The sequence below is a fragment of the Echinococcus granulosus genome (assembly GCF_000524195.1).
Source record: "Echinococcus granulosus chromosome Unknown EG_S00010, whole genome shotgun sequence".
Lineage (NCBI taxonomy): Eukaryota > Metazoa > Platyhelminthes > Cestoda > Cyclophyllidea > Taeniidae > Echinococcus > Echinococcus granulosus.
Genome location: NW_020170390.1, coordinates 1,305,226 through 1,331,409, shown reverse-complemented (window position 1 = coordinate 1,331,409; position 26,184 = coordinate 1,305,226). Strand labels below are relative to the sequence as shown.

The following is a 26,184-nucleotide window of genomic DNA, read 5'->3' as shown; positions in this document are numbered from 1 at the left end:
AAAGGTGGTTTAAAGAAGTCGTCTTCGTGAGGAATTCCCATTCCAACATACTACTTACAATTCCCTGGATCTTGTCTTTAAGTTACTTCTATCGACGTCCCTGGCGAAATACAGATGGACTGCAAGAGGACGCGCTAAAGAAGAGTCCCTAAGCCCTGTGCCTGCTATACCCACGAAGTGGCTCATTTTTCACCATTCGATGGTTGATTTTGTGAGACCAAAACAGACCAATGGAAAGAATGTCCATTGCGCCTCTGTGCTGCGTAGTGATTTTAAACTCTACTGCACGCACACCCACACGTCCCACTAATGCTGAGCCTGTTTGTAACCAGTGTGTCCGCTATGCCCATAAATATGGGTTAAATGGATTCTATAGTTAATTACTAGACTGACTTTACAACGCTATAGCAAGTCTACCTACAAAGTGGGAGAGTGCGCGACTCACATCAAAAGTAATTTGAGCATCAAAGCCATTGTTACAATTATTTTCATACACCCTTCCACCTTTCTTCAAAAATAAAGGCCCATGATCTCCTCAACTACCTCCACTGTGAAGATCTTGCATTACATATTAACTCAAATATCGCCATGTCTAAAATGCGAAAACCATACAGTAACCTAGGCGAGCTTGATCCTAAACCATTGAGTTATTCATTTCCCTACCAATTACCATGTTCAACGCAAGATAAGTAGAAATTTCAAAAAACCTTCCAGAGTTCCCCCGTAGTGAGTGAACTACGGGTTACAATACTGTTAATACTCAGATTATTAATATTATAGCAATAGATTGATTTTAATTTGACGTGAAGGCATGGCCCTAGAAACGACTTTCCCGTCAAACAGACAGATGAGAGATGATTACCATCCCACTCATTCCAAGGCTCCAATACTGGGGGCACAAAGGTAGGTAATCTGTTAATGGTGAGCCCGGAACAGTGCGCCCTCCCTTGAAAGAATTTCACAAGTCGGGTGCTACCCAGCACAGTCGTCGTTTTCGTGGGTAATAATGCATTTGACGCACGAACGAGAGCGACTGAACCATCCGGTGCAGTACCGACTAAGCAACAAAACAAACATTTAGAAAATTAGGGTTAAGGCCTTTGCGAAAGCGAAACGCTAAGTTTACAAGAACTTTGCTCCAAGTTGAAGTTCTGGAAGAAAATTTAACTTTACCAATAGATGCTTTCCCGCTGCTAGCATGGAGCAGTAGTAGACACCTTCTGAATATGATATAGGATTCCACGTTCTCGTCTTAGGACATTGCTGCTACCAGATACGCACCTAGGAATAAAGTTGTGCGCTTTAAAGCCATCGTTTTTTTCATCCTGTATCAACTGTGGAGAAACATCACAAAATGATATTTCCTCTGATATTAACAGTCCCAACTGCACAAGTGTTGGTATTTAGAAGGCGTTTCAAGCATGAACATTCTACCCAGTCATAATGTTTTCGTACAAAGAGAAACCACAAATATCAATAACAATAGTTTATCAAATCAAAAGCTGTAGACCTGGGATGGATGTTAAAATGAACAGAAAAGAGCAAAAAATGAGCATCTTCCAGGAATTATATACAAAATTAAAAATCCCACATATCTTCAGAAAAGACAGCTTGCAATAACAATGTGTACACAAATATACATTTCTGGGCAAGTAAGAAAGATCACTTTAAATTTACAATGGAGAGTATTGGAATACTTCACGGGGAACAGGTAGGCCTAGCAAGAGAGCAGAAGAGAGCCAAACAAACAAGCAGGTAGAAAGTGGCGATAAAGGGGTTAGGTTTTCGGAGGCGCCTGTCGATTGCCGCCCCCACAAAAGGGACCGCCACCACCGCTGCTGCCGGCACTAACACCGCCACCCCGCCCAACACCAACTCCGCTGCCCCCGCCACCAATGCGATAAAGAGGGGCGCCGCCCCTTGGGGGACCCCAGCCACCACTGACACCAACACCACTCCCTGGACCGGGTGGTGGTTGAGGGGGTCCACCTGGCCCACCTCCCCATGGAGGGAGTGGAAGTCGACCCGCACCACCTCCGCCCACCGCACCTCGAGGTATCTGAAGGTCAGAGTAAATGGTAAACACTCCTACGAGTTGGGGCTACAGCATTCTCGGAATGATACAAGGTGTGGAGAGCATAAACGAAAGCAAAAATACACAGAAAGCAAGCGTTGCAAGTCTGCAAGAGAGGCTTTCAGACGAGAGCAAATTTTATTTGTAATTAAGATTCTCACCAGTCGACGCATTCCCTAGATCGTGAGGGGTAGTAAAATCATGTTGAATTTGGATTACATTGTTTCTTTTTACGATCTAGCATTTGACCACTGGAAAATCGAGTGCCAGTTAGAGCGAGCGCCATCAAGTGGTGTGGCGCTTGCAATAGTGGTAGGGGTAGGCATTAAAAACACGAGAGGTTATGGGCAAAAACAGCATACCATTGGAGAGCCGTAGGGTCTACTGCTCCAGCTACCGCGGAGGTAATTGAACCTTGGGCTGCAAAGGAAAACAAATAGGCTGCGCGTTACTTGTTTCCTTCGCAATGCGAAAGTGCAGAATATGGTGCCCGTTGGCGCAGCGCCCAGCCACAATATGCCCATATTGACATGAATTAACGCGTAAATAAAAAAACGCATGTATCAATTTTAGTCACTCGAGTAATTCACCATTCTACTGCAGTAACATTCCCGCTACAGCTATTCCTCGCTTTTGCAAAAACATACTTTAATGCCGCTTTGTGAAACGTCAATGACCTCGCAGCGAAACTATGAGGTGACGATGTCAATCAATGTAGGGCTGCTACGCTGATGAACGATAGCAGTGTCAAGTGGAGGTGGGCTAATAGTCTGTCCCAAATAAATTTTAATATTAACAGTGACCCGAAAGAATAGATAAGTAACACATATTTAATTAAAAACGGTTTAGAGAAAAAAAGAGACACAAGCGGCGACAGCTAACTCAGATGTTTGATTAAAAATAGAAATGTAATGTGGCAATCGAACGCCTACTGCCCAAAACTGACCAATTCTTTGAGAAAAAGCCTCAAGGCGACAACTGCTTAGCTGAGTGTTTTTGCCGTGCTTGTTAACTCAACCGTTAGTGTTGGTAGCTATTACAGCCGAGCAAAATGGGTGAAATTATTGTCATCAACTCAATCCGCATAAATAATTACCCTGCAGCATCATGCAAGTAGTGGCTTTCGCAGCATTGGTGAACATCAACCGACAGCGGCAAAGTTGATAATCCTCCTCCCCGGATTAAAGAAAAAAAAACACTCAGCTAAATTTCAAATACCAAAGGGACGCGAAATAAATTTCACGCGCAAAGCCATAAAAGAGTGAATTAATAGTGAAACTAACCACAAGAGATAGTAACAAGCCCCCAGAGATACTATTTTGACCGACTAAAAGGCTAGGGATTCCGCAGTGCAGACAGTTATTCGTGGCAGTTGAATAACATGCAGATTAAATGATGACTCGGTTTGAAGACCAGAAACACGGATCTGCAACCTGGGCTGTAACACGTTGCTTCAATCTATACAGGGTATTTCAAGCTTCAAAATGATCCGCAAAAGGGCGCGATAGTCATTAAAGACCACATAATTTTGAAAAACTAGACAAACAGAAACGATATCATTCTGGCACATAAGACATGCAATTAAAAAATCAAAACGTAATTTCATCAACCTCAAATGACCACACCGTGTCGCAAGTGCTTCAAATCGGGGTAAAAATAAACTCCCTTTGGAGGACAAGCACAAGCAAAACTTCTAGGACTTGAAAAGGTCCCAAACAGTAAGTCCTTTTCGCAGTCTTACCTTAAGTTAAGAATCAAACAGAAATCAAGAGAGCAACCGTGTGATCGAAAGAAAACAACCCAGTCCATCTCCTTAACTTCCCCTAAACACAAATAATAGGATGAGGTAAACAAATGACAACCGTAAATAGAAGACAGAAATGCCGAAAAACACCCTTCACTCTGCTCTCAGTTGACTGCTATCAACAAAAATTGAAGTCGTTGAGCATTTAAGCCTAGGCCCCATGCAAAGCGATGACAGTAACTTGTAATGGACTGTATCCACTAAAAATTGGCTGCCAGGGATCCATAAAACCATGCTTGTAGTCGATGCGAAAGGTCATGGAAATAATTATACACATTTCTCTAGAGAATCAACATCTACCTGCCTTGATTACTACCATACCACCTGACTCATCGCCACTTCAATAATTTGGAAAGAAAAATATCTCATGGATGGCTTAGGTTATCCATTACCCGAAATAATAAATGACCACCTGTAACTCAATCGAGACTTAGTATTTGCTTCGGAAAAAAAATTCTGCGCAATAGTACTGAGAGCCGTAACTTCACGAAATCACCTTTATAATCTATTTAAATAGTTTCAGTGTACATATTATATCCCGCTCCCGCGAGTTATGAAATTTCTACTCCGTTACATTGTCCAATCCGAACATTTCAAACCAGAAAATAATCCAACTGCTCAAACCAAGGACGTTAAGAACACAATGTGAAGCGAATTACTCACCCTACTACTCCCCTTACCATACCACCCCGTAAAGTGCTGGATATCAGTCGACTGGAGGAGGGTGGTTTGTTGAAGAAGGGGGAAGAAGAGGAGGCAACAGCTGTAGCGGAATTGGCAACTGTCCCGGTGGGTAAGGCAGGGGTGTGACCACTCGGAGGCGGCTCCTGCGAGACCGGGATGATCTTGCTGGACGCAATAAAGGCTTTGGAGCTCATAGACTCCGTTGGAGAGTCGGGCGTATCCGTCGGTGCTTTGATGAGCTGAGCAGAGTGAACGAATAGGGAGGGACACACTAAAACACTTCTAATCTCTCCGAATTCAAGATATCTCCGCTGCTTTTCTCATGCTGTTTTTTTCGTGAGGGCATCATCATGATAAAAAGAACACACAGGAGGGAAAATTGGAGATTTTTTGTGTTTGGTGCTAGCATAGCCGATGAACCAATAAATCCTGTTTCGTTAGCACGGCTAACTTCGCGTCAGCCTGCAGCTACCAAGACTGATTTTGTGCCTACAACAAGTTTCAACAAGGCAAAGGCACTTAACGCATCTATACCGTCTTCTATAATTTAATAATATAGGTTTTTATTTAAGAAAAGCAGGCTTCGAGTTAAGGGAAGCTTTTCTGGACACAACGGAGAGCATGCGCCTCAACATCCTGCAAACAACGGCAAAGTGGAAAAAGCGGCAAAAGTCAGCATTCCGTGCATACTGCAAAGACATATGACAAAGTTGTTTGAATTCTTCCATCAGTTACATGGCTTTACAAAACGCAACGACAAATGTAACATTTCAACTATCAATTTGGGTACATTCAAGTAAAGAGGAAGGAATTTATTCCATTGCTAAAGATATCATGCTGCATTCAGTACAGTCTATTCATTCTCGCCATAAGAAAATTTGCTAATAACATTGGCAATGCCCTTGACTTTATTAAAAAAGTCAGTTCAGGATGGTGCGAGCAACACTTTCCCATTTTAAGTGATGCTGTCAAATATCACAACATAATTTTCTGTTGTTAAACGCACCGCACCCAAAGTTACAGCCCCTGGTTAGGTGTCGTTTTATCAAAAAAGCTGCATTCCAGCCAATAAGCTTTTGCTTCATGCGATCTGTGCAGATTTACTCTTTTCAAAGGCAAGTAATGAACATTATGATTGCTAAGTCAATTAATCTAATATGAGGCTTGCTACTAATAGTGCAAACGTACCAAGTTCGTTCATTCTAAATTTCCTTCGTTATTCACAACAGCTCCACCTACAGATCGACTATTACATTTCCAAGACAGAGAGTACTCTAGTCAGGAAATGTTAGCAACAGAAATTGTAGGAAAGGATCGTTTTTTAAATTTATAATGGGAGCCTCCATAGTTGACCTTCACTGTTATACCACTACATAACCCATTTACGTCTAAAACCCTCACCATATAGGAGATATACACGACAATTTTATTGATGGGATATTGGATAAGGTTTGAAGAAAACGATTAAAATCACTAAAAAATGGACTTCCTATTTCGCCCTCTTATAAATATCAAATACCCATTGTCGAGTACAAATTACAGGGTAAAACATCGTTTTCCTACCGAAGCTACCTGCCTGGCTGTGCAGTTGTGTTAACGATGAGAGGATGAAGACTCACCCCTCCTGCAGCCGTGGCCTCCTCGTTCAAACTGGCTGGTGGTGTTTGCGAGTCGGATTGCCCATCCTGCCCAAAGAGAGCAGCGCTCACGTCCCCGCTCTCCTCCCGCTCCGCCTCAACCCCACGCATTGCGGACACTGTCGCACCGGCCCCCGTCACGGTCACCACCTCGTCTTCGGGTGGTCGGCTGTTGAGTTTGACATCATTCAGGTCGCACACGCCAGGGCCCAGCGTTGGCGTTACTTTAAACCGCTTCGCTGGCAGTGGTGCTAACGACGATGTCCCTCCCTTTGTCGGAGTCGGTGCACTGCTAGCCGATAAAATTCATCAAGATTAGCACTCTTCATTCAATTAAAATGACTTATGTATGCATGTGTTCACCATTGTGAGCTATGGGTATGCGTAATCACTGACCCTCCCACACCGCTATACGAAGGTTACATCTAGCGAGCAAACTTAACCCTACTCCATCCACGAGGAATCCGACAGTTTTGTAGTTGATTACCTGACACTAAACCAAATCAGATGATCGCCGAGTAAAAAAAATGAGAAGTTTAGCGCGGAGGCATGAGCCCTACGCACATAATTCAAACCATGGTCAGTAACGATGAGACCATGATCTAACGAGCTAAATATCAATGAGAAGCTTTTACAATACTTCGATTCAAAGAGTAGAATCCTAGGATTTATTGCGTCCTCTTATTTGGGAAAAAACAAGTAATTCAGATAAGCGGGTAACACAACATCAGAGTGATAAAAGAGAAAAAGAAATATCCTGGATAGAAACACTCGACACTTCATCCGCATTCATAATTCCCGTTAAAAAGAATTCGCTCCAAATAAATGCGTTTAATGTACCAGAACCACAAGTTGTAGGGACTCATTTAAACATGAAAAAGCCTTAAAAGTAAATTTCTTAATGCTTTTTACTGAATAAAAGATGCGCCTCTAAATTCTACCGAAATTAGAAAACCCAACAACTAATGTGAGAGTTGACAACCGCCTAAACGCATCAAAATTTCAGGTAAGTTCGGTTTTATTGATGGATTTGATATGCCTTATCGGTACTACAAATCACGAATAACTAAGAGAAACGAGGATAACACTCAAGAGAGAAGCCTCAGTGCTAATTGACATTTGAATCATACATAAAACACCAACTGCCCACATTGTTGCCAAACCTAATGGGTGACGCTAAGTGTGCCACTCCTGTTAATTAACTGTCATGAAAAAGACGCTTTCAAATCCACATCTAAATGATAGAGAATAAGTGGAAAAGACAATTACCTGCTAAATTTCTCAAAAAGGTTATCATTTGAGTCAGCAGGAAGAGTGTCCTCAGCAATGTTGGCCGCGTCCCCGGGACCCTCGGTACTGCCACGCGCCAATTCGACGACAGTGGCCGAAGACGTCTGCTGCTGATGCGACTGTGGCGCCGTACTCGACTCAACCACTGCTCGTTTCAGGTTCTCCACGATAAATAGCAACGAACGCTGCTGCGACTTTGTTGTGGTGGAGATGGTGCTCGATGTCGCCGGTGCTGGTGGCGGAGGCGGGGGTAGCGAAGTTGATACCGCCGTTGCCGTGGATGTTATTTCGGCTCGCATTACTGCTTCTTCCTGATTGGTCGACTGTGATGAAACCGATGGTGCGTTGTTGGACGGTGGGGAGGGCAGCTTGCGCACTTTTGGAATCTTGTAGCCCTTGATCAGACGATTCGTGCCATTGCCACCACTGCTACTGACAACACCACTTACTCCGCTGCTCGGAGCCAATGCTCCCGATTCAATTGGAGGCTCATCCGAGGAAATGAGACGATTCCGTTTCGGTTCAGAACTAGCGGAAAAAGTCTTCTTTCGACCCGGTTTGCCCTTAACAAGTCCGTGTTTCTTAGGGGATGGAGTCGGTGTTGCCATTGGTGCAGACGGGAACACCTTCGGTGATGAAATGGACAGTACCAGAGATGGCTGCACCTCCTTACCCTTCGAGGAAACACGTCGTTTACGCTCCTTTTTAGGATGTTGTGAGGATGTGGAGGGTTGTTGTTGCTGTTGCATTTGTTTGAAGAGAGCAAACGGCTTGCCCTCCACTGCCTTCGTCCGCGGTTTAGTCACCACGGCAGTGTTTTCCATTGGAGTGGTGGCAGAAGCAGAAGAAGCAGCAGTTAAGCCACCGCCAGATCCACCCCGGTTGGTTTTGATAACAAACTTGAGACCCGATTTCCGTTCAGCCGTACGTTCTGGTGCGGAAACGTCAGTGAAGGCGAAAGGCTTGGAAGGTGGGGGAGGCGGTAGAGGAGGTGGAGCAATATTTGTGGAGGAGGGACAGTCCTCAAAATCATATACGGACTCTTTTGCGAGCACTGCCGGCTTAGAGGGGGTTGGCTTTGTTGGCTGTTTCATCGCATCGATGATGGCTGCACGGGTGGGAAGGGTGGAGATGAAACTGCCCATGGCGGGATCAACGCGTCGCTTTCGGCCCTTTTTGGACACACCTGTCTCCGAATTGGTTGCCGATTTGAGGGCAGGGGGGAGCGATTGCGTGCTGCTGTTGGCGCTGCTGTTCAAACTAATGGAAGTGCTGCTGCTGCCACCGACGCCAACGTTGCCAGTGCTGGTGAGGAGGTGGCTGAGAACGTCGGAACTGCCCGAAGACTTGGGATAAGTCGACATGAGAGTGAGAGATGTGGAATGATTGCTGTTGGGCACCTGAGCAGTGATAGGGGAGGGCGGAAGAGGCGTGGCAGCAGTCACTGGAGAGGAAAGAATTCGGTTTGGAGGCAATACCGAAGGGCCCACGTGAGACAGTTGGGGGAGGCTTTGGGGTGGATTATCCTCATCTAGCAGACTCACAAGCATGGAGCCACTGCCTGTGAGAAGGCAATTTTAAGGAGGGATTTGAGTTTTTATAAGAATACGCAATTGGATAACTTGGTTGAGTAAAAATTACATGAGGCGGGGGTTTGGGGCTTGAATCCAAGACTTGAAGGAGTGGAGGCAGCGGGGTAGGATATGGGTAGCTTCATTGGCTGGCCAAAAAGGGTGGTGGCTGATGTGGTCATAACCCCGGGAATAATCGGCATCGATCGGAAAGTTTGATTGTCTGTAAGTGAAAATAGACATGGATTGCAACAGAAAAAAGTTGTGCTGACAGGATTTTGAGAAGTGAAAGATTCAACAAACTTGAGGGGAGGGCAGGAGAAGAGAATGTGTCATCAAGCCCTTTCGGTGCGGGAACGGAGTGTTGGTCTGACACCAGACCGGCAGGAGGAGTGGTTGCCATAACACCAGGTGGAAGCATCGGTCGAGAGGGGAATTGCTGTGGTGAAGGCAGTGGTGGCAGGGATTGAGATGGTTGCAGAACAGGCCAAGAAGGCGTAGTCCCTGCAGTGGGATCGTAGAGGATTCCAGCGCCACCTTCAGCTCCACCACTGAGAAAAAGACGCTCGGCATCCTGCAGAGATTTCTCGGACAACTTGTCCGCGCCGGCCAGTAGGCCGTCCGCCGATGCGTCGTCGCTGAGGTGCAAAGCATTGCGGGCGCGAGCCAAATAGACCGCTGGTCGTCGCTGACCGACTGGTTTGATAGTTTTGCAGGTGCCGCTGCTAGTCACCGACTTGTTCGGAAACGTGGATGTCAACATCTTGACCACAGGACAGCCCAATTGGAGAAGAAGCCAGGTGAGGGCGACTGGCAGACTGTGCGAGCGTGTAAGAATTCCAGTGGGGTTGTATTTGTCCTCGTTGCCGTTCTCTTTTGCCTTGTTCTGCTCTGAATCGAGGCGGAATTCCTCAGGTAAGACTGCACCCAGTACACGTGCCTCAGAGACACCGAGATCGCCCATATGAATAGACACTAAATTGAGACGCTCGATTGAAAAGATTCTGAGGTGGTAGGTGATAAAATTGACTAGGCGAGCGAATCATGGTATTACCTTTTACCTGTCTCCGATTGCAAAGTGGGTGCTGGAAGTTGATGAGAATACTGGTCTGGGAAGGTATGTTGACGCAAAACCTGTAGGTCAGGTCCTCATCTGAAAGTGTGGGATATTCACAATACATTATTTACTATTTAAATTTTTATAAGTAGAAAAAAGAAAAACAGCGAAAACAAGGACGTACGCATACCTTTGACAGCGGGTTTTCTAGGATGAAGTAGAAAGGACTCCACAAATGACAGCCAAGCAGCTTTTCGACGAAGAAGTTGAATCAGTGGGGGTAGCTGACTTGGACACGTGAATGCAATTTCGTTGATAACATAGCCGCGTAAATTATTGGAAACTACGTGATAAGCATGCTGTACCTTGTTGGGGAGGGTCTTAAGAGATTTGAAAAAGCAAGCCTTGAGTGATAATGACATGGTCAAAGCATGCGTTATTTGGAAGACCAAAAGTAGGCTTAAAAAATAAGCGTCAGGAAGAGTGAATGTCCACTCACTCAGTGAGTGGATGCGACAAATCGCAATGATACGTAATCACCTGGTTCTAGGTAGCGTTACGATTCAAGCCGATAAGAAATAAAAGGGTAAGAAAGTACCCATTTTAAAGATTTATTTGAGTAAATTTTGCGGAGTCTGGAATTCTCGTTTTATCTGAGGGAATACAAAAAGTTAATAAATTACCATGTGCACGTCGATAAATGAAAGACCTTCTTGATTATGTTGACGTAGCAGAAGATAGTGAAGAGGCAGTGGTTCGCTTTGTTTCAAATAATCCATTGGAATTTCTGTTAATTTATTGTCAAACAAGAAGTAAGCAGATCAGAGAGCGCCAATTATGGGTTTTTAAATCCCATTACTAAGAAAACCAGCTTACGTGTTATTGCCTCAATCTCCGAAATGGATTCAACGTCAAATAAAAGGGGTGGATGAAGCCTGAGGAAGAATTCAGCAGCAATTTTCACGCGAGTAATATTGTCCGCGTTTGTAAACTGCGCAACACTAAAAAAAGAATAATCTTTGACATCATTTTAACGACTTAAGTGGGTGAATTTCTCTAACTCCTCAAGTGACGTGACATTACAGGCGGGAAGAAAATATCACCGTAATTTCTAGATATAAACGCATTAATTATTGAACTACTTTAATCCTTAACAAAAACACTCATGTAAGTTTGTATTTACTAGTAAAGTGATACACTAGATATGCTACCAATTCACATTATCTAGAACTCACCCCTACCTTAAAATCCTTGTCTCTCATAGATAACTCATGTGACACCACAAAATGTTTAAGAAGATATTAATAAAGTGAAGATCAATGCATCTAACGTACTTATATCCATCAGCATCTTTTATTATGTTCACCAAGGAGACGAGGGGTAGGGAGTGCTGACTCGCGTTGGCAGTGGCACGTAGACCAACAGAGGCACAGAAGCCGCCAAGCATTCCAGCTTCCGGATCCACTTGAGCAGAATGTTTTGAAGTGTGTGACACCGCGATGGCCTTCTGTGCGGCCGAGACGAAGTATGTGAGGACGGTGAAGGCGCCACCAGTACGCTGGACCACTTGACCCACCGCCGAGCCATTTATGGACTGTGCTAAACAGTTCACGTCACTTGGGGAGTTGGTGAGCTTGCAGGGGAGGCTAGGGAGTTCAAGATTCAGCGGAGCAGCAGCATTGGGTATTCGATTGCTCACCGCGGTCGTAAGCATCAATAAATCCTGCTCTAAAGCCTGGAGACATAGATATGCTCGGCATCGTTGAGCTCTAAGGAGAGGCATTAGGTACAAAGCCAAACCTTACATTTCACCAGGAAGATCGTAGAGTGCGATTAAATTTTTCACATGTTTTAAAAGTGAGTTATAGTTGCGCTTCTTTAGATCTTCAACTAGCACAGTGCATTCCTATTGCGAGAGAGGTTATAGAAGAAAAGGTGTAGGTACTATTGGTTTGTCCTGATTGAACTCAAAATGGACAGCAGCGACGCTAACGGGGTAATCTTCGGGAGGAGTGGTTCCGGGTGGGAGACTGTAGCCGTCAGCTGGGATAGCTGATATGACAACGGAGAAGCAGTCTGCGGAGAGACGCCAAGCGATACCGCCGGAGGATGAAAGCCCCGGAGGGAGGATGGGACCCGTGTCACCCAACTGTAGATCACATTGCAAGGCGATCCGGTAGAGCTGGTTTCGAAGCGTAGCGAAGCGAACGTGCTGTTGACATGGTTCAGGTGAGGCAAGTGCTCTTATTCGGGATATGGTTTCAATGCAGTTCTCGATAGCCAGTCTCTGTGCCACAAGGTATTCAGAATGATGCTAAGAGTGGAATGCAAATAATGGCATAGATTTAAAGTACCGAACCAAAAAACTATTTTGAAATTAAATCTGTCGGAAGAGAAAACTGGATGATATGAAAGCCTCCGAGATAGTCTACAGCTAAGATGGTGAAACTAACACTTCATGAAGTGAACCAGACATACTACCAAAGATAAGTATCTACTCGTTTCTAGAGCTAAATAATGCATGCTTATCGTCAGAAACAATGTTCGGACCATTGCAACAAATAATGCGTAGATGTCAGGAACAAATTGCTCGGTAGTAAAACTAACTGGGTACCCGATTATGATTAGTACTCTAAACAATAATCAGGAACCCAACAAACACTTTTGGATAAAGGCACACTAAAAAACATTAAGGAGGAGCGTTGAATTTTTCAAGGTACAATTCCTAAACTACAAAGAAAAATGAAAATACCGATGAAAAACTGGTTCAATAGGAAACCCATAAACCCGTTAGAAGTCACCACATCCAACTGTAGGATTTAACAAAAAAAGTCGAATGAATCTCATTCGCTTACTTAACATGTGCTGCAGGTGTGACAGTAGTGCATAAGATCTAAGATTAGGATACCAACCCTAAATTGCAAAATCTGTTGTTAGGGAAGATAGGGTTTTTCATCTAATTTAAGTAACATTCTCTCAAGGTTTTGAAACTCGAAAAAAAGAGTAAAACTCCTCTTGCCATAAACCTTAATAAATTACCGAGTGTGAAGGGTATGACATCATAGGCTACAAAGAACGTAGGCTGCTAACATAGTCCAAATTGTTTTAATGTTTTGTGCAGAGGGATTTGTAGTAGCTAATGAAATTAAAAGTAAAAACTTAAGCGTGTAAAAGATATCTCAGCATAGGCTGCATGCTTATTACTTGTCGACGGGTTTTAATTCAACTAATGATTCTTTGCCAGCACTGTTTCGATGCATCTCAGTTACATTAGTCTAACAAGTATACAAAAAGTAGTAACTTTAGCAAGACTCCTCTATGGCAATTCAAGCTATTTAAAATGCTTAAATTGCAGTTCATATAAATTGACTTTGCTCTTTAACTGGCAATCGCATCGGATAGACGACACACCTTTATTCCTGCACGTGACCCTTCCCTAAACAGCGATGTAGCACTCAAAAAATTTCATAAAAGCAAAAAGCATTACTTTAGACAGAATGCATACATTCAACATACAGAGGGACGGAGGCCAGCTCACCTGATGAAGGTAGATTGACCAAGAGGCAAGGTGGCTCTTTATTAAGGCCAAGAGTATGGCAAATAACTGGGGTAATACAGACGAAGCCAAAGTGATTTTCAAAGGGATTTCTTTGTCCCTATGCTCGAGTTAAAATGTGATCAGAAACCTGATTTGCGGTTTGCTTAGGTGTCCTTTAACTTCAACTGGTGAGGGTAATTATGCACTTAAGCAAAGAAAGAGTTGACAATGACTTATTTTTACCTGCTTTAGGAATAAATTGAAGATAAGAAGGAGATATTGTTGGTTGCGCTTGACAATTACAAGTGCACACACCTGTCTTGCACGATTTTTTACATTTCGCTAACATTTGTTACAATATTTAACTCAAACCCATCCATTTTTTTGCTCAAATGTTTATGTTGGGAACTGTTATTTATGCCACTAAATCTAAAGCCGCTCCCTTTGATTAGTTCCAAATAGGCATATCGGTGGGGTTATGGCTTATCTGGCCAAGTTTGATTCGTCTTCTGCCAGAGTTAAAGGTTATGCAATGTTTCGGAAAATTGACTTTTTTATTTTCGTTCATGTTTTCTTGTGGCTCTTTGTTACCATGCAATTAATCTCCTTAGGCTTAGCTTTTCACCCAAAGAGACCGTGGATTTTGTCGGGCCTTCATACCGGTGTTATTGAGTTGTGGGACTACAGATCCTGCACTCTCATTGATAAGTTTGAAGAACATGAAGGACCTGTGCGTGGCATAGACTTCCACAAGAACCAGCCTTTGTTTGTCTCTGGTGGTGACGACTACAAAATTAAGGTTTGGAATTATAAACAACGCAAATGTTTGTTCACACTTCATGGGCATATGGATTATATTCGAACGACATTCTTCCACCACGTGCGTCTAGGATCATGTGTCATGCCACACTTTCGGAATATGTCTGACGTTAAAGGTTCTTGATTTCTTTCCAGGAGCATCCGTGGATTTTGAGTGCTTCAGACGATCAGACTATACGCATTTGGAATTGGCAATCTCGTTCATTGGCCTGCGTGCTTACAGGTCACTGTCACTATGTGATGTGTGCACAGTTCCACCCGAAAGAGGACCTTGTGGTTTCTGCCTCCCTTGATCAAAGTGTTCGTGTGTGGGATATTTCCGGCTTTCGTAAAAAGAATATTGCACCAGCAGGTTTGAGCGGAATTGAGGTTTGTCCTTCGTACCCTTCCCTTCCATTTACATCTCTTTCTTCATTCTGTCTTGATTAGTTCTTATTGCATGTTTTGGATCATTTGAGTTAAAGCCTTGTTATGCAGAGTCAAATGTTCATAAAATCCCTTATTTGAAATGGTTAGGTTGTGACTACTTTTACCTTTTCATTGGAGGTGTGCACTTCATCATCTGCGTCTCATTTTGATCTGTGCTTTTTTCTGGATAAACCTCATATTTTCATCAAAAGCTGGCGATTCTTTGTGATTGTAATTTGGCCTTACCCGTCCTTACACTTGCTTCCCCAATAAAAGGAAAAACTTGTAAGTTGAAGTGGTTAACAGATAACTAGACTTGTTACTGGCCGTTAAACAACTAGATTTGATAGATAATGATGCATTAAAACTGAGGTAAAGCTGAAGTTTCTGTCTTACACGATCTCTCATTGCGTAAACCTTCCGTCGCCCTGATTTCCCGACTTAAATCTCTACGCCACGCAAATATGAAATATTAGAAGCAAATGAAGTAGACTATAGAGTGAAAATAAAGGCGACTTATGTAACTCTGGAAGAACATGACGTCTGAAATATGGTGGCAGCTTTTTCCTGCTTACCTCGCCACTATTGTAAATTTACTTTTCTGATGTGCAGGAGCAGGTGCGTTACCTCTCCGGTGGTAGCAACTCGGTGAGTCACAGCGGTTTGGGCGGCAATGCCGAATTTTTTGGACCCACCGACGTGGTCGCACGCCACGTCCTAGAGGGCCATGATCGAGGCGTCAATTGGGTCGTCTTCCATCCTACCCTCCCCATCATTGTCTCTGCCTCTGACGATCGCCAGATTCGTCTCTGGCGTATCACCGGTAGTTTTGAGTACTATGGAGTTTTATGAGCCTTTTGGCTTCACACACCTTCCTATTTGTGTCCCCGTTTCGATACGTTTGAGGCCGCCTGGTTATCATTAAATTTTTGTTGGTACAACTCCTTAAAAAAGCGCCAATTAACTGTTATATTAATTAGCATAACCGGCATTGCCAGTATGTGCTCATATTAATATTACTATAATGTATTAATAGACGTAGGATAGTATTTGTCAGTTATGGTACGTTAGAGGTTCAAAAAGGTCTTGGGTTTCGTTTGTGGTAGTAATAACAGACAGAGTAGTACTTAGCTGTACCTAACTGTGCAATGGCACTAGATGTCTGAAAAGCCAATAGCTTTGGCGATGTACTGTTAGTGTTTCAATTCAAGGAGCGCGCCTGATCGCATTTCCACTCCCATGTGTATTCGTTATGGACATATAGTTATCGCAGTCTTCTGTGGATGAATTGAAAGGTGAGGATTTTTGTACCGGTACGACGGATATGGGGCATTCTGGGCGCTCCTCTGTAGCCACTAATTGCAGGAAAAAGACGAAGAATCTTGGAAACTATTCGCAAGAATATTACTGTATCGGCTGAACATATTTGTTACCAGGGTTACAGGGCATAGTCGACCACCACTTTCCAGTTTTATTGTTTCAGTACGGCGCCAACTATTTATTTCCCTTTTATGCTTTTCATTCTAATTTAGTTCTCTTTGATTGGGGGCTCAGGCAATGAAATAGGGAAGATGCACTTGTTTTTAAGTTCGCTTCTCACAATCGCTCCATTGCAGTGACTTACCGCAATAGGTGGTCTCTGGTTATAAGGTTGGTTCCTATCACAGCCGTGTCACAAAGGATTGCTGCGTTTGAGTACCTTCTAAGGTCCCTAAGGATCATATCATGAAATAACCTATGAAAGTGTGGAATTTTTGGTACACTACTTTTTATGTTTTCTGCCTGTTAGTTCTCTATCGGTTTTGAAATTTTGCGCGCGCACAGATTTTCCTAAATTATCAGTACTGCTTGCATGATTTGAGTAATATTCCTTATTTAGAGCCATGAAGACGGAAAACCAGTTCGTATGACCTGGTGCACAGAGCATGTGAAGCTTAAAATTAGGGCCACCTTTCTAACTATTAATTTCACTATTAGATTTCCTTAAAATCAACCCGAAGTTTTGGGTATGGCAGAGACAAAGGCCTGGCTACTGGACACTCTGAGAGGACACACGAACAACGTGAGCTGCGTCGTCTTCCACCCGAAGCAGGACCTGCTGTTGTCGGACTCTGAAGACAAGACAATCCGGATATGGGACCTGGCGAAGCGTGCCTGCGTGGCCACCATTCGGCGCGACTCGGACCGCTTCTGGGTGCTCGCTGCACATCCCACATACAATCTCTTCGCCGCTGGTCACGATGAAGGCATGATTGTTTTCAAACTGGAGCGTGAACGGCCCGCTTGGACCCTGCATAAAGACCTTCTACTCTACGTAAAGGGCAAACAGCTGCGTAAACTCACCTTAGCCAACACCAAGGACTCGCCCGTCATGACTCTCAAGGAGTACGTTTTCTACACTAGAGACCATCTTTCATCAAATTATTACTGTAGAGCTAATCAAGTATTATTCAAGGCGTTCTTTTGTGAAATCGTTTTCTCTGCCCCAATCTTTCTGGTGAATGTTCGTTTGATATGTACCTAAGGACACGTTTGCCTTCATTATCTACTGGTATTTACTCCTGGTTTTCTATTAGTGTAACCTTTGCATGCAGATGGAGTTTAAGTAATTGTTTCATATCCAACTTAGCATACGTGTTCAAGAAACCGGACTTGGATCTTATGGTACTTCTTATTCACTACTTTTAGTCGGCGAGGTCGATTGCTTTTTCAGTTGCAGGGCTTCTGCATTCCCTTTTGACTGTCCATGTGGTCCGTGTTTGTTCGCTGCTCCACCTTATTTTTTTGCCTGACCTATGTTTTTTGTAAGTAAGTTATGAATCATGATTCGGGATGAGTCCTCATTATTAAGACCTAAGTACCATACAGCTCGGGGTGAATTTCACATGATTCCTTTTGTTACTTCAATTAGTGCCATCACATGCCGCATATGCCTGCATGTGGTGGCAACACCGGTGTAACGCCACCATGTATTCGGCAAAAATGGGTAAGTTGGTGGATCTGTTGGTTCCAAAAATTTTCAAGCTCATGTTAACTGCTATTAGGAAACGTTTTGATCATAATTGATTTGTCGTGATTTTTTAGTGATATATCACCCTAACATAGTATTCGTTTTTAATGGTGTTGGTCATAATTGACAAACGTCAGTCATAATGTCTCTACTCATCTGGTACTGCTGTGCCTTTCCCTATCCTTGAATTCTTTTGTCCACCCTTTTAAGTCCCCTAAACCTATTTTCACAAAGACAATTTGTTGCCGGCACGGAAGGTGCATTGAGAAACGAAATTGAGACTATTTCTAGTGCTAGGTGATGTCGAGCATTTTATCCGTACTTTCTCACAGTCAAGCTGTATGCAAACTATACTTATTTTGCTCATACTAATTGGAAGCTTGACCAAAACTTCGTTTGAAACACGGCTTTTTGGCCAGTGATTGAGTTTAAAATCCTTTATAGATGTTTATCTTCACTGCCTTCATGTATCCTGCATTTTTTGTCAACCATTTTAACGACATTTCTTACTTATTGGAAAAGTTCCATTACTTTCCATTAATTTTTAAACTATTGGTTCAAGTGGATCTTGTACCAAAATGTGTAAGTCACACTTGAGAATATATTTCTGCTAGTCTAACTCGCCTACCAGCATGGAAGTATAATTTCTCGATTTCACTCTTTATAGGACGATGTTCCATGCTTTACCGATTGTTCCACAATTCTGTAAATCTGCCCCTGGGGGATACCAACTATTCATTTTTCTCTTATCCCTAAACAATTGTGCAAAGAATGCTTTTTATCGGTAGAACTCACCCTTAGAATATAGTTCAAGCTGCTAACCAATTTTTTCATCTTAATCATTTTTCCTCTTTTCATGCCTTGACATGGCTTCTCAAGCGACGGTCATTGATTCCCGCCTTTTCAGAGGCTTCTTTACTTCATACATAAATATTTCGTATTGATGCAAAGCAGAGATACACGCGCTTTTATTTTTAGCTGATGCAGTTAGTGTCTACTTGAATTTATCCACGTTTAATTTGGTCTGTCTTCGATCTCTTGTGGCTTTTATTGCTTGTATGCACTTTTCACCCATACTGCTAAACAGCATCTTTAGGCCAGGCATTGAATTCATCTGAACCAGTGTTGACGATTTTCAGTTGGAAGTATGATTATTTTTTTTGCAGCCACTCTCGTCTTCAGACTCAATGATCAGTTTTCGCGTCCTCTTCTCCTTTAGTTACGGAACACCGTTTGCTATTGCCTACAACCACATAGAGAACTCTGTAATAATAACATCGCGGCCACAGTTTACGGAGTCGGGCACTGCCAACTACAATATCTCCCAAATTACCTATGACCTCTATCAGCTGCCGAAGGATGGTTCAGCTAGTGATAGTCCGGCGGAGAGTCGCAGCGGCCACGGCTCGGGGGCTGTCTGGATCGGCCGCAACAAATTCGTCGTTCTCGAGGCGCCCGGCACTCTAGCCGTACGCAACTCGGCCAACGAGAAGGTCAAGAAAATCGATCTGCCTGGCGCCGACTTCATCTTCTTCGGTGGCACCGGCAATATTCTGGTGCGCGATGCCTCCTGTCTGAGCCTCTACTCTGTAGCCAATGGGAGAACATTGGCAACTCTCAAAAATACCAAGCTCATTCGCCAAGCCATCTGGTCACCTGATGGCCAGCATGTCGCCTTCTTCAGCAAGATGTTCCTCTACCTATGTGATCGCCAGCTGGAGGTGAAGACCAGCATCCACGAGACTGTTCGTATCAAGAGTGGCGCATGGGCTGAAGAGGCCGGTGTTTTTATCTACACCACATCGACCCACATCAAGTATTGCCTCTTAAACGGTGACCACGGCATCATACGTACTCTTGACTTGGTCATCTACATCACCAAAGTGCATGGCGATTCTATATTCTGTCTGGATCGCGATTGTCAACCTAAAATCCTCTCTGTCGATCCCACCGAGTACCGATTTAAACTTGCGCTCATCAATCGTCGCTACGAGGAAGTGCTCTACATGGTAAACCACGCAAACCTCGTCGGGCAAGCGATAATAGGCTACCTGGAGCAGAAGGGTTACCCCGAAGTAGCCCTCCACTTTGTTAAGGACACCAGAACCCGATTCTCTCTCGCAATGGATTGCGGACAATTGGACGTCGGTCTGGAGGCCGCTCGTGTCCTCGACGATAAGGCCTGTTGGGAGCGTCTGGGTGAGTTGGCTCTGCAACAGGGCAACATCAACATCCTCGAGATGGCCTACCAGAGAACCAAAAACTTTTCTAAACTTACATTTCTCTACCTTATCACGGGTAATCTGGAGAAACTGCGTAAAATGATGAAAATAGCGGAGGTGCGGCGTGATTTGGGGAAGCAGTACCAGATCGCTCTATTATTGGGCGATGTAGCCGAGCGTGTAAAGGTGCTGAAGAACTGCAATCGAGGCTCTCTGGCTCTCCTCACTGCTTGTACGCATGGCCTAACGCAGGAATCGGAGAAGCTTGCAGAGAACGGAGAATCAGCGCCTCCAGCGAACCCCTCGGCCAAGCTGCTGGTCCCGTCCCCACCAGCATCAGCACCAGAGGTGGCAGAGGAGAACTGGCCCACTCTGAGTGTGCATAAGGACTTCTTCGAAGTGGCTATCGGAAAGGCGGGTCTGGAGGATACCGAAACGGTGTCCGGGCCAAGGATCCAATTGCCCAAGGTTGATAAGGCTTCCATCAACATGGATCCTAACGAAGTGGCCAACTGGGGCGAGGATGCCGATTTGGCGTTGGAGGAGGAAGGCGAAGGCAAGCTCACCAGAGGCGGTTTCGGTGATGAGGAGGAGGATCCAAACGACGATCTGGGTGGTAATGAAGAAAGTCAATTGATTTTTTTCCCACTCAGCTATTTCTGTCATTTCGATCGGATGGCTAAAGTTACATCGCTTTGTCTTTGCTTCCGCAGGTGGCTGGGACGTGGAACAGGACCTGGATCTTCCACCTGAAGTCCTCGGCACCGCGGGAGGTGAGAACTCGGAGAAAGCATCGCTGGAAACTTTCATTGAGCCTACACCGGGTCGCTCACCCGACTCTTACTGGGTTGACAACTCCCCACTTGCTGTTGATCACGTTCTTGCTGGTAGGTTTCGCTTCGTTTTTTTGCACTTTCATCCGAAGATGCTCTGTTTAACTAACGTTTTGTCGGTATTATTTGATTCTTCTTCGAGCATTTAACCGTCTGCCATCGGACTTATCTGTCATGAGTTAATGGGTTTTATTTTGTCAAAAATCGTCCAAAATAAGTACAACGAATATTTGGACGTAGTCAAAAACCAGCTTAGTTATCTTGTTTGCGGTGCTTCTACTCACCTCTGCCATTGATAACCGGCGGTATTTGTGAATCATATGCACATTGCGAGAAAGTCTACAGCGTTAGAGTTAACAGGCAGGGTGATAGACTAAACCCTCTCCATGTTATGGTTCTTTGTGTTTTCGAGTTATTTGACTCAATTTGGTACAACCTTGGTTTCCAATTCGCTTTCAAGAGACCCAATTAGCGCCCAACCGCGGTGTTAACTTACGGCGCAGCTGCTGCCCTCGGACGGGTGGGTGGGTACGTGGGCGCACCGACTGTGTGCACACGATGTCTCGCGCACCTTTGCGCCGCTTTTTTTCCACACCTGTGGTGTCAATGTGTACTGGGCGTGTGCCTGAACCCAGGCTCTGGACACCGGGCCTTTAACAAACCTTTTGCGGTTATCTTGACGACATTTCTGAGGAAAGCCTCTAAAGTCAATGTTGGAGGTTCTTCGTGGAAAATCACTTACCTCTTTGCCCTTGCAAGCGTGTAAAGTGAAGGTATTACTTTTCGGTCTTGGTAGTTGATGCCGTCTTATACTAATTCCGTTCTATAGAATGCATCATGAAGATTGGAATACCTGTGACCTCTTAGCTTACCTGGACTTTTCATGCCCTCGAATCTGCGACCTTAAAATTTGCTTACAACGTCCTCATAAATCGCTTCTAACTCACGTGACCAAACAAGTCTTTATGACTTTTCTGTTTGTCACCTGAAGAGTCACTACTTCAAACTCTTCATAAAATCTTGCAACTCTTCTGCCCTATGTTTTCGGCCTGTTACATTTATTGGCTTATTAAAAATAAAACCGAAAATAATATACTAAAGAGTGATTTTATGAAGTCCACTTTGCCCTCTCTCAAGGAAATCTTCTCTGACGTCTGCTGAGGTTTTATAGACTGGAAATCACCCTCTGAACTTGGACTCTTGGCCTAAATGCTAACATTTCTGCATCGTCTGGGTGACCAACATGCTCAAATTTTTTAATTTCCGTCATTTTTATTGTGAGTTTCTGCACCCAAAAGATGTGCAACCGGTTGGCCATTTTGAAAGAATTCACGATATTGATGCAAGCACACGCAACAACGGCCATCGAAGAAAGTGTCACTGTTGCTCCAATTTTTGAATGGCCGGTGTGATCCTTTCGGCTGCATCTAACCCTAAATTTGCGCTCTGCTGACCATATTGATGGTGGTTTGTTACAATTGTTTGAATATTTGGGAAATACAGTACTCAGACTTTTCAAAGTCTTCGCAACATGGAAATTAATTTTTTTTTTAGGAAATTTGTCAGCTAGCTCGTACTTAAATAGTTTATTTGAGCTGTTTTTTGTACTTTTTAGTTGATTTGACGATGCATTAATTGCAATTATAATTTATTCTCCGGCTTTCGCCGGACTGGTCATCGCGCTTCCATTGTAGTAAGCTTTAATGCCAACTCTTCGATGAGAACTTATAAGATGAATAGTTACTGAATTTTATCAGTTTCCTCACTAGTGTCAAGTTATTTTTCGTAAAGTATTTAGAATGCAGCTGGAATTCTGAGGTGGCATCGTTCACGTTATCGCCGAAGATGTGACGATCAATTCGAGGCTAAAGTTAGCCTTGTTAAAGAGAGCAGAGAAGAGTTGGGAGGTTGTCATAATAAATAACATGAGTACAGCTTCGTGTCACCATCGGGAAAGTCGAATTACTGATGGGTTAAGATTTCGTACATTTTGAAATACCACCAAAACAATTGCCGTTTTGATATACATGAGTACTTTTTAAGTGTTGATGCTCTACAGGCTCCTATGCACAGGCGATGCGTCTACTGAACCAGCAGGTGGGTGTGGTGGACCTCAAGCCGTACGCCTCCATCTTCCACGCCCTCTATGCGGCCTCGCGAATGGTACTCCCGGGGCTAGCGCATAGTCCATCGTTGCGCATCTATGCCCACCGTACCCGCGGGGCACTGGCCGCGGCACTTCCCGCGGTGCCGCTACGTTTGGAGCACCTGATCTCTCGCCTGCAGACCGCTTACCAGCTGACCACGAAGGCCAAGTTCGCTGACGCTGTCGAGCGCTTTCGCTCTATCATGCTCTCCGTACCCCTCCTCCTAGTGGAGAACAACACTGAGGAGGCCGAGGCTAAGAGCCTCATAAACATTTGCAAGGAGTACATAATCGGTCTCCAAATGGAGATGACTCGCAAGACCCTGCCGAAGGAATCCGATAAGGTGATCAATTGTTGTTTTACATTGAATAAATTCGGCATCGCTCTCCTCGCATGACTTTGGTTCAGCCATGTTATGCCTTCCGTCTTGTTTTGAAGTGTCGTGCAGAAGTGTCTCAAGCTGGTATCGTGAATGTCAGTTAGAGCTGTGCATGTTTGTGGTGAACTGAATTGCCACATAATGATTTTGACTCGATTTTGCTCGTTATTTCAATTTCCCGTCTACAAATGAAAGTGTTTGGCACCCAAGTATGCTTCAGATCGTTTTTTTTACAATGCCCTTTTTGAAAATACTCTTACAAGACGCTGCCTGCGGTTTCTGGCAGTGTTATTGATTTTCGATTAGGTATGATGTGTTTATGATTTCTACTTTGCTACATGTTTTAAGCGGCAAGGTGTATAGGTCCAAAAAAATACCTGTTATGGCGGTGAGAGATGGGACGCTTAAAATACGTGACCAGAATTACTGTGTACTGACTTAACTCAAACGTCTTGCCTTTTTAACATTCTTTGGGTGAGATTTAATGTTTGTGGCACAGTAGTAATGCAAGCTATGGTAAAAACCGCACCCGGGTGCACACGACAAGTAGATGAACTGTGAACAAGTTTCTTTTCCTTGTGTTCACTTAGGAAGTTTTGTGCAATTTCTGTTGTGTGTTTTTTCTCAATGATTGTTAATAGTGTCGTTAGAGTGAATTGGAGAATCGGCAGCTCTATGGCCTCTATAGGAATTGTCTATGCCTCGGAATGTGCAATTGGATATCTGAATTACGCAGATCGACTGTTCGCGAGATCGAAAGTGCTTGGGATTGCAGTGCCTTTCTGCAGTATTTCGACTGCAGTACCGTTAGCTAATTCGTCTAACTCTCGATTATCTTCCAATTCCGTCTGATATTTTACCTCGTTCTTGCTAGAACGCTCAGTGCATTGGCTTTGGTGAAATAGTTACAGGCCTTAGATTTCTTGTGGAGCACTGCTACTATGGTACCTCGAAGTTAGGTTACCTTGGGGATTAATTTCTAGTAATACCCCCTCCAAGCTTAGCAAGTCTCTGCCCCCGTAGTAACGATCATCTAATTGAATCAGCACCACCATTCCACGTGTGTGTGTGTGTGTTGAATGGGTCAATTAAATCACCCACTAATGCGCTTCGACATCTACCTGAGTTTAAGTGGCTGTGTATTGCCATAACAACTTTTATTAAACCAATTTAGGAGGGCCTATGTTGTACCACTTTTTGAATTCCCCTTGCGAATCCCACTTAACCCTGACCAAGAAGACTGTTTATTGGACTGCTGTAGATCAAAATTCTTGTAAACCTTGCTTTTTTTCTGGTACATAAAGAATCAAGAACTTGAGATTTTGGTCAGATGCTGGAAATTTCTTGAAGGAATGACGTGACTTCATCTTTGTGTCTGAATCACCTGATAACGAAGTTTACTTTCTCAGGTATCCAAGCCTGCAATCTGCTAGCAAGATAATTTTTATGTATCTCTTTATCTGTAAATCTTCTGTTCTTCAAGATGTTTTAATGCGGAATCGTTTCCACTTTTCCTACAAGAAGCGGTTCGCCAAGAGTTCTCTATAAACCCCACACTCAATGCTTAATCGTTTATTCAACTGCGTTAGATTGGCCTCATTAATTTCGAATGATGACGGTGAGGCTTTTAAAATTATTGTAATTGGTACAAAGCACTTGCTCAGAATTCAGTTTTCCCTAGGTCTTTTAATAAAGTCTGCCTTTTTTATATGTACCCTGTAGGACAGAGTTCGTAATGTTGAACTGGCCTGTTACTTCACGCACATGAAGTTGGAACTGCCCCACCTAGTGCTGACCCTGCGCACAGCGGTGAACCTGCTGTTCAAGCTGAAGAATTTGCGCACCGCGGCGCTGATGGCACGTCGTCTGTTGGACCTGGCACCCTCACCGGAGGTGGCGGAGCAGACGCGCAAGATCCTGCGAGTCTGCGACGCCAACCCTGTGGACGCCTTCGAGTTGGCCTATGATCCACGCAACCCCTTCGAGGTCTGCCCCGCTTCTTTCACGCCCATCTACCGTGGTGGGGAGTGCGTGCGTGAGCCCCTCTCCGGCGCTGCCTATCAACCCGAATTCAAGGGCCAATTGTGCCGTGTCACCAAAACCACCGAGATTGGAATGGCCGCCCGTGGCATGTGTCTCCAGATGCCTAAGTCACACTGATCTTATCCTCTCCTTTACATCCTTCTATTTCCACCTACCTTCACCCTCTAACTCCATTTCAGCCTACCCCTCGTGTTTTTCTACCTGCCGAGAGGTCTTCGTTTTCTGCTGTCCTTGTCAAAGCGATTTAAAAAGTGTTTCCTGATAAGAAAATGCGTGTGATGTCTTTTACTTGAGTTTGCCGAAGTTATGCAAACTTTCTACCACAGCTAACCCATTAATCGACGCCATAGGTTGCGTTGATATAACGAATGGTACACTGCGATGCACACGCTTTTTTACAATGGTGAACATGTTTGTGTTTAATAGAGGTATTAAAAATAGCATTTTTGCAAAATCCTGTGTAACGACCCTAACTATCTAAAGTCCACGACTGGAATTTTCGCGCTTACGCTGCTACCACCACGAATGTTGGATATTTTTAGCAGTTTGTGATAGCTAACTGCACCGAATTGTACTGAGGACAGATTAGCTTACTTTAGATCAGACAACTGGACGTAGGATTGCAGTTTTTTAGCAAACGTATGAATGGAACTTTTCTTCTTTAGGTC

The 26,184-nt window shown here is 44.0% G+C and overlaps 2 protein-coding genes across 2 annotated transcripts; one reads left to right on the top strand and one right to left on the bottom strand. All coding sequences in view use genetic code 11, as the record gives it.

Annotated features, from left to right (window-relative positions):
- Nucleotides 1-1,777: 1,777 nt before the first annotated feature.
- EGR_02350 (Mediator of RNA polymerase II transcription subunit) lies at nucleotides 1,778-13,177 on the bottom strand (the record flags this gene model as incomplete). Its single annotated transcript, XM_024491599.1, has 14 exons — nucleotides 1,778-2,059; nucleotides 2,437-2,494; nucleotides 4,542-4,801; nucleotides 6,182-6,491; nucleotides 7,469-9,050; nucleotides 9,131-9,283; nucleotides 9,364-10,048; nucleotides 10,122-10,213; nucleotides 10,308-10,460; nucleotides 10,994-11,118; nucleotides 11,452-11,886; nucleotides 11,923-12,023; nucleotides 12,063-12,431; nucleotides 13,157-13,177. 14 exons carry the CDS (start codon nucleotides 13,175-13,177, stop codon nucleotides 1,778-1,780), a joined length of 4,626 nt encoding a protein of 1,541 aa, XP_024354105.1.
- A 956-nt stretch (nucleotides 13,178-14,133) lies between these two features.
- EGR_02349 (Coatomer subunit alpha) lies at nucleotides 14,134-25,633 on the top strand (the record flags this gene model as incomplete). Its single annotated transcript, XM_024491598.1, has 10 exons — nucleotides 14,134-14,179; nucleotides 14,267-14,535; nucleotides 14,610-14,843; nucleotides 15,495-15,705; nucleotides 16,898-17,325; nucleotides 17,794-17,868; nucleotides 19,059-20,742; nucleotides 20,828-21,001; nucleotides 23,007-23,437; nucleotides 25,196-25,633. 10 exons carry the CDS (start codon nucleotides 14,134-14,136, stop codon nucleotides 25,631-25,633), a joined length of 3,990 nt encoding a protein of 1,329 aa, XP_024354104.1.
- Between the last annotated feature and the right edge of the window lie 551 nt (nucleotides 25,634-26,184).